At 40.3% G+C, this 7,589-nt stretch overlaps 1 protein-coding gene across 1 annotated transcript; it reads left to right on the plus strand.

The window, feature by feature from the left end:
* The first annotated feature begins 1,392 nt into the window (after nucleotides 1-1,392).
* clns1a (chloride channel, nucleotide-sensitive, 1A) lies at nucleotides 1,393-4,086 on the plus strand. The gene is made up of 4 exons (XM_035679398.1): nucleotides 1,393-1,867; nucleotides 2,649-2,785; nucleotides 3,301-3,435; nucleotides 3,905-4,086. The coding sequence occupies exons 1-4, from the start codon at nucleotides 1,749-1,751 to the stop codon at nucleotides 4,069-4,071; spliced, it is 558 nt and encodes a 185-aa protein (XP_035535291.1). The 5' UTR covers nucleotides 1,393-1,748; the 3' UTR covers nucleotides 4,072-4,086.
* Nucleotides 4,087-7,589: the final 3,503 nt, after the last annotated feature.

The following is a 7,589-nucleotide window of genomic DNA, read 5'->3' on the forward strand; positions in this document are numbered from 1 at the left end:
GGTGGACAAAACGAACGCGGCATACCTTTTTACATTTCTACCACGATTCGGATTTTAAGAGGGATTTCTTAAATGGATTCATGTTCTCTGTACAAACCCAGTAGCAGAGATTCTTCTGTCTCAAAACCGTTCAACTTACAGCGCTCAACCCGACAAGGCTGTCCATTATCACCAATGCTATTCACTTTAGCTATTGAACCTCTCGCTATGGCTGTCAGAGCCCATGATGACCTCACGGGCAACCAGATAGGTGAGCGAGAACATAGGATATCTTTGTATGCCGATGACGTCATCCTTTTTTTGACCAGGCTTGAGGACAGTACACCAAATCTAATCGTATTAATTCAACAATTTGGAGAGTTCTCTGGATATAAAATAAATGTCTCTAAATCATCACTGTTATTTCTAAACACCAACGATAAAGACACCGTTTTCAAATACAAAAAAATGTTTTTACTTATTTTGGGGTTCAAATTACACCTCAAATCAAAACTTTTGTATCTTCAAATTTTGACTCGCTAACAGAAAAAATAACAGAGGCATTAAACCGCTTGACAGTAATGCCAATTTCAATGATATTAATATAATCAAAATGGATATACTGCCAAAATTCCTGTACTTTTTTCAATCAATCCTGCTCCTGCTTCCCAAATGTTTTTTTGATAAATTAACAACATTCTTGCTAAATTCATTTGGAACAATAAAAAAACTAGGCGGCGTTGTAGGCTTTTTTGTATATTATGATACATATTTTTCTTAGATCTTATTATTATTTATATTTCGTATAATGTGTTGTTTACTAACTTGATCAATTGTAACGCAACCAATTCCCTCCCCGGGGATCAATAAAGTATTTCTGTGACTGTGATTTTTAATAATATAGAGGTGCAGTTACATGTGTCATCCACCAGAGGGCAGTATACACATTGTGCTGCAGTATAACGGCCGCTAACAAACCGTAAAGTTACACACAATCTCATAGTACATGGTTTACTTCCGGTAATACCCTTCAGAATAAAAGTTTCCAACTATAAACTTAAACACGACTCGAAGCAGCTTTTAAAGCCGTTTTTTGTTCTGCTTTAGTGAAACTTTAAAATACGAAAACCAGAACTTAAAACAGACAAAATAAAAATATTAATTATATTTGTGAAAGTAATAATAATAATGTATATAGTTAGAGATATTTGAAGGGAAATACATTTAATTTAATCAGATTCATATAAGAATAACAACATTAAAGAAATGACATAAAGCTTGTATATATAATAATAAAAAATATTATCTTTTCCGGTAATAACATTCGAAATAAAATGCTCAAATTACGTAGGGCTGTTGAGACTCGACGTTACGTACAAACGGAAGTGACGCACGACGCCTTGTTCTCGGCGCTCACGTCATTTGTTTCTGTCGGGGAGTTATCTTGCCGCGATGTTTCATCTTTGATGGTCGACAATGAGGAGTAACGTTAGTCAGCTTCAACAACACCGTAAATAATCTGCGTGTTTTTCACTTCGCACCGCCGGTTTCAACTCTCGGAGCGGCTCGACCCGGTTCTGTTAACCCCGGAGAAGCAGCGCGACAGTTTACAGCAGTTTATCCACCGAGAAGTTATCCCGGGTTAAATTAGCCAGCTTCGTGGCACGAAATAGGTCACACCAGCTTCTTGTTGACAGCGGAGTCTGGTGTCTCTCGTCTCCCTCCGCCTCATCCAAGCGGGTCCGCAGACTTTAACGGTTACACGGACGATGGTTTTACTGAAAAACCTCCGTCCTCCCACCGAGGGAGTGCGACATGAGCAAGCCGAGACCACGGCGGTGATGGACGGCCAGAAGGTGGGCTGCGGCACGCTGTACGTCGCGGAAACGTAAGTGATGAACATGGCGCTTGTTTTTCTCCTTAAACCAGCGCTTCTGGTTCAGGTTTGGTGTTTAATCGGTGTTTGTTTACAGATATCCTGTCAAATGATGCAGATTTACAGTTTAAGTGTATTTATGAATAAATGTTATAAATGACATGCTGCATTAAACTGCGACTCCGCGTGTGGACCCCTTCCGGAGGAGTTCCTTTCAAAATAATAACTAGATATCGATTTGAGTTGAAAAATAAGTCATTTGTTACCGAGAAAGTCAAATTAGAGTCAGTAAATTCATCCGACAAGACATGACTTTCCTGGATCTTGTGGATTTAGAGACATTAGTTGGTTTTTATAGTGTAAATACAGTGTAAGAAACAGATTTTTGACGGTTGATTGATGGTTACAGTTTGAGCTTTACAATGAATTCAACTATCACGATTGAAATATGGCCAAGAACAATATATTTATAATATCACAGAAGCTGTTTTTGTTTTAAATAAAGGTAAATTGTGTGACAGTGAAGTATTCTAGTGTTGCACAGATACTCTGGACTACAAATAGTCCTCCAAGTTTACCACACGTTTGTTTGACACAGACTCTCCCCCAAAAAATACTCGTAATGTTTTTTTTTTCATGATTTAAAAAAATTAATTCGGATTCCAAAATGTTTCCCGCACTAATCAAGATTCACATCACAATCATAATATCTGCCAAAATAATCACAATATGATGGTAAGGCTTCTTCCACCGAACCAACAACTGTCAGCTTTGTGTGTTTTCTCTTCCTCAGGCGCCTGTCGTGGTTCGATGGCTCGGGGATGGGTTTCTCTCTGGAGTATCCCACCATCGGCCTGCACGCCATCTCCAGAGACGTCAGTGCTTACCCGCAGGAACACCTCTACGTCATGGTCAACGGCAAACTGGGGGGTGAGTGACGCAGAGCATAACATGTATAGGTTTTTAAAGGTTCTAAATAAATATGTTCACTGCCACTAAAGGTCGCACTACAGCACCAGTAACTCAGACCAACACAATGGCACTACGGCTGACCAGACCAAGTCCACCAAACTTAGTCATTTTAACTAGCAGATAATGGTAAAACGCACATCAAAGTGGACAGAAATGAAATAAAACTCACAGAAACAGTCTTTGTTAGTCTTTCCACTGTTCCAACAGTCACCAACACTGGTTTGGTTAAAATAAATGCACATTAGACGTGGAAGGAGCTGCGTAATGGGCTGCACTGGCTGACGTGTAACCTTAGATAGTCCTTGGAGACAGATACACCTGTGAATGTACGTCCACTAAAAGACTCAGATTGTTATTCGAAGTGTCAACATGGGACACACTGGACACTGTTACATGAGCCAAGGTGGAAGCTGAAACTTGGCATCTGTTTCTAAGTCTCTCTGTGTGTGTGTTTGTGTGTGGTATTTTTTCAGGTGAGAATGAGGCAGAAATGGAAGAGAAAGGAGCTGATGATGAAGACGATGCCAGCAGTAACAGCAGCAGTGGTGATGATGATGAAGAAGGAGCGATCACAGAGATTCGATTTGTGCCCAGCGACAAGGCGGCATGTGAGCGACCACACTGAGGACGAGGGGCAGGCTCATGCATTGAATTCACTTTGTATCTGATGTATTTTATGTTTTTTTACTGCCTGAGCCACGACGATGTTTTCATACGTCAGTTAAATGACCATTAGTGATCAGACAGATTTTAAATCCCATTAACCGCATTGTAAAAACCACAGCTCTTAAGGCACAAACAAAGATCAGTGTTAAAGTTAATGTCTAAACAGTTTGTTATTCAGCTACCAGAACCCGACACTGGGCTGTAGAGCTGAAGTTTCCTTTTTTTAAATATGAAATACTGAACTGACTTCTGCTTTAAAAACTGCAAAATCTGAAAGACATGTTTTAGTTTCCTTTTGATTCTTTCTGCTAATGCAGCCTGTTAATTAGGAAATTATTCAAAAAATGAATGCCTCTTGTAGCATCTAATTGTGTGTGTGTGTGTGTGTGTGTGTGTGTGTGTGAATTGTAGTGGAGACCATGTTCTCAGCGATGTGTGAGTGCCAGGCGCTGCACCCCGACCCAGAGGACGATGACTCAGACAACGACTTCGAAGGAGAAGAGTACGACGTGGAGGAGGCCGGTGAGGGCGGACACACACACACACACACACACACAATTTCCCAGTGTGTACAATAAAGTTCTGGTATCAAGGAGCTCTCAACTTTGACATAAACAGCTTGTTGGTCCAAAATAATTGTCCTTGAAATAGTGGTCAAGAACCCCCCATAAAAATGGTTTGGCCACTGATCAAAATTTGATGTTGTCATTTGATTTGAAGTTCAGTACACTCAAAAGGTCCGGTCAGCACAAGGTGCTCAGAAAAGGAAAGAAAAGAGAAGAAGAAAATAGAGGCCTTAGAGATTTTCTAAACAGAGATTTTAAAAAAAGGTGGTGATGGTGAAGCTGGAAGTAGTAAAGTCAACGTAGAGCAAGGTAAGAAACAGCGCAGCCAACGTTTAGCAGCCTTGTAACGTAACCTAACAGGCCAGCTCTAATGTTAACGTCCATCAGCTTGTATAAAAGCCTGACACAACACGTTATCTCCGACAGAAACAGTTGAGTTTGGTAGCTCCGTCAGAGAGGAGGAGACAGAGAGGAGAGAGAGGAGAGAGATCCAGCTGCAGTCAGGTGACGGAGAGAGTGATGCGGGAGGGGCCCGCTGCCCCGCAACGGAGGGACAGAGTCAGGCTACCGGTGAGAGAAAAGAGAGAAAAGAGAGAGAGAGAGAGAGATAGCAGCTCAAAAAAGGCCTTATTTTGCCTACCATGCTTGCTGTTCTCCTTTGAAGTAGATTATTATTATATAGGGAAAAGGAGAGATCTGGGCGTGGGGGGGCCCATCTAAGATTATCTCGTCCCGGGCCCAGGCAAGACTGTCAGCTGGCCTGCCAGCATGGACCAGAAGTAGGTCTTAAATTGCATACATAATGACCCTAAAAGGTCTCAAAATGAGCCTGTTGAAACCTGCAGAAACCCAAATATAAATCATTGACTTTTTAATTTTCCTCCTTCTGTCTCTGGTTGGTCCATCGCTCTTGCTCTCCCTGGTTCAGAGGCCAGGTAAGACCCTAAACAAAGGCCCGAGATCCAACTCGTTACTCGGTTAACATGCTACTTCTAAACGCTAAACAGGGTTTATAGTCACCCATGCTCTCCTCCCCACCCCAGAGCACGGCCCACCGCTGACATCCCGTCCCTTCTACACCTGCGATGAAGGTCTGTCCGGCGCGCACAGCAGGAGGGCCAGGCCCAAAACCTGGAAGAGGCCTGGAGGGATGTACCCAGTCAGTCGCTCAACAGTACCACATGGCCGGTGGTCCGAACCGGAGAACCAACGCACGAACTTTGAAGGTTGAGCCAAAAACACACACACACACACCCAAACACAGCACACACACACACACACACACAACACACACCAACACACACACACCAGACAGCATGGTGATTGTAGATACTAACAGGACATAAGAGGAACAGTACACCAGCTGGCGGACTCTAAATCCTTAAATCTTGTTTATTTCCTATATATCATATGTTGTGTAACCTGCAGTGAAAATGCTACTTCTGGGCTGCTGTTGACACTTTAGGTCTGAGTTGGACTGAGGTGTGTTTGATTGTTGTTGACAGATTGGTATGGAGGTGGATGCAAGCAGCGAATGGAGGCCGGTCAGGTTTGAGGAATGCAGACGTCACCCACTGGTAAACAACAAACAACAACAACAACAGAGTGAATTTAAAGGACCAGTGGTAGAATTAGTAGCCAAGCTGAGCAATAAATCCATTCATTCAAATTTACGTTTAAAACCGAGCAAAAAACAGCTGATCCTAAAAACAAGTTGAATGTTACAATGCCTGCTTGAGACTTGGAAGCTCCAGTCTGCTCATCTACAGAAAATGTAGATTATTTTCCCATTGTATCCGATATGAGAAGAAAGGGTCCCCAATGAAAACAAAAGACCAAACGTATATTTTAAACTCCACAGCATTGAATTGGTAAAAAATGATTAAATGGAATTATTTTAGGCAATATTGATGGTGGTAGTTCTTCATTTCAGGTTGATTTATACACTAATGAAAACATACCTAATGAATATTATATTCATTAATTGCCAGTAGAGCTTTCTAAAAAATGTTAACCACACTGGACCCTTTTAGGATAAAAGTAAAAGATTTGGACTCAAGACTGTAACTTTGGAACGGCCAATCCTGAGAAGATTAGGCAGCTAAATCACACTTTAAATCTCCCTAAAAACCACACTTTTATAATCAGGCCTTTTATGTGAATTTCACACCTTAATTTCTTGTGTATTCTCCTAATTTTTTATCCATTTATTTTTAATAATCTTTTTTTCCTAATCAAAAAATTTATTTCAATTTCATTTTGGCACAATACTGCTTTTTATTTCCGTGTTTAATGTTTTGTCTACCACATGTATTGCTTTTAACATTATTTTCTATGCTGCCTATTATTTTTCTACGTAAAGCACTTTGAAAGCATTGTTTTAAATATATAGTAATAATTATAATATAATATATTATTATTTTATTATTATTATTATTAATTATTATTATATTTTATTTACTATTAGAAGAATGGGGGCAGGTCAATTGGTTGCATGCTGTCCTTGTTCACCTCGTGTTTCATTCTGTGTGTATTCTGACCTCTTTCCTGTTAGGATGAAAGTCATTTCAGCAGCCAATCAAAGCTCCAGTGTTGCATCATGGGGATTGGAGAAGAGAGGGACATCAGCACTTCTTTAAGGCCTCGTCAGCCTCTTACTCGTACTCCTCTTCCTGTTCTCACTACCAAACTTTTCCAATGTACTTACAGTCATCTCGGTACTCTTTTGTAGCTTTCCTGCAGTTTCTTCTTCGTGCGTTGCTTTGTAGGTTTTTCTGCTCCCGTCCTGCATCCTTTTGAACAAGTGCTGGCTTTCATCCAACTCCGCCACTGTAGACTATTGCGATGCGGCCCCAGCCTTTGACTGAGTTTGTTTGTTTTGTACCTAACGACCCAATTTTAATATCTGAATTTCCTTCTTGAGGAGGAGTTAATTGTCTTTGTATGAAATGTCAATAAATGCATAGTTTTTGTATGAGTGTTTTTTATTGCTTTGATTTATTTGTCCATTGCACCCCGTGGTTTAAAAGCTTTAACAGCACATTTACTGCTGCTGATTTCATCCAATAAGCCTCCTGATAAACCGATATTTTAGCTGAAAATTATGAATCATTTTACTGACATTTGTAATTTTCAGTGAGTTGTCTTTTTATTTATAAGTATAAATATGTGTAGTGTAATGTGAAAAACTACGACCTTGTGGTTTTTTTAAAAATACATAAATAAATATTTTACTGATAATAGTCTTACCCAAACGGGAAATCGGGCAATGAAGAAAAAAAGTGGCTTAAAGTGCACCGTATAAGTCTGTTGTGTGACAATGCAGTCAAATCACATCAAAAAATGTAGCACAAGTTTCTTAAAGTATTTCAGAGAGGTCGCTCACCCTTTTTGGCAAACTTGAACAGTGCCATATTCATTTTTACGAGTGAGTGAATGATGAGATAAAAGTGGTCGTTGTTCCTCCAACCACAGATAAGAAGCTGTCTGATGAGGGTATATAGATGGTTTTGAAGGCGAGTGTGTGAGTG

Source organism: Morone saxatilis, unplaced genomic scaffold, assembly GCF_004916995.1.
Source record: "Morone saxatilis isolate NCDOM2014 unplaced genomic scaffold, NCSU_SB_2.0 Contig8, whole genome shotgun sequence".
NCBI lineage: Eukaryota > Metazoa > Chordata > Actinopteri > Moronidae > Morone > Morone saxatilis.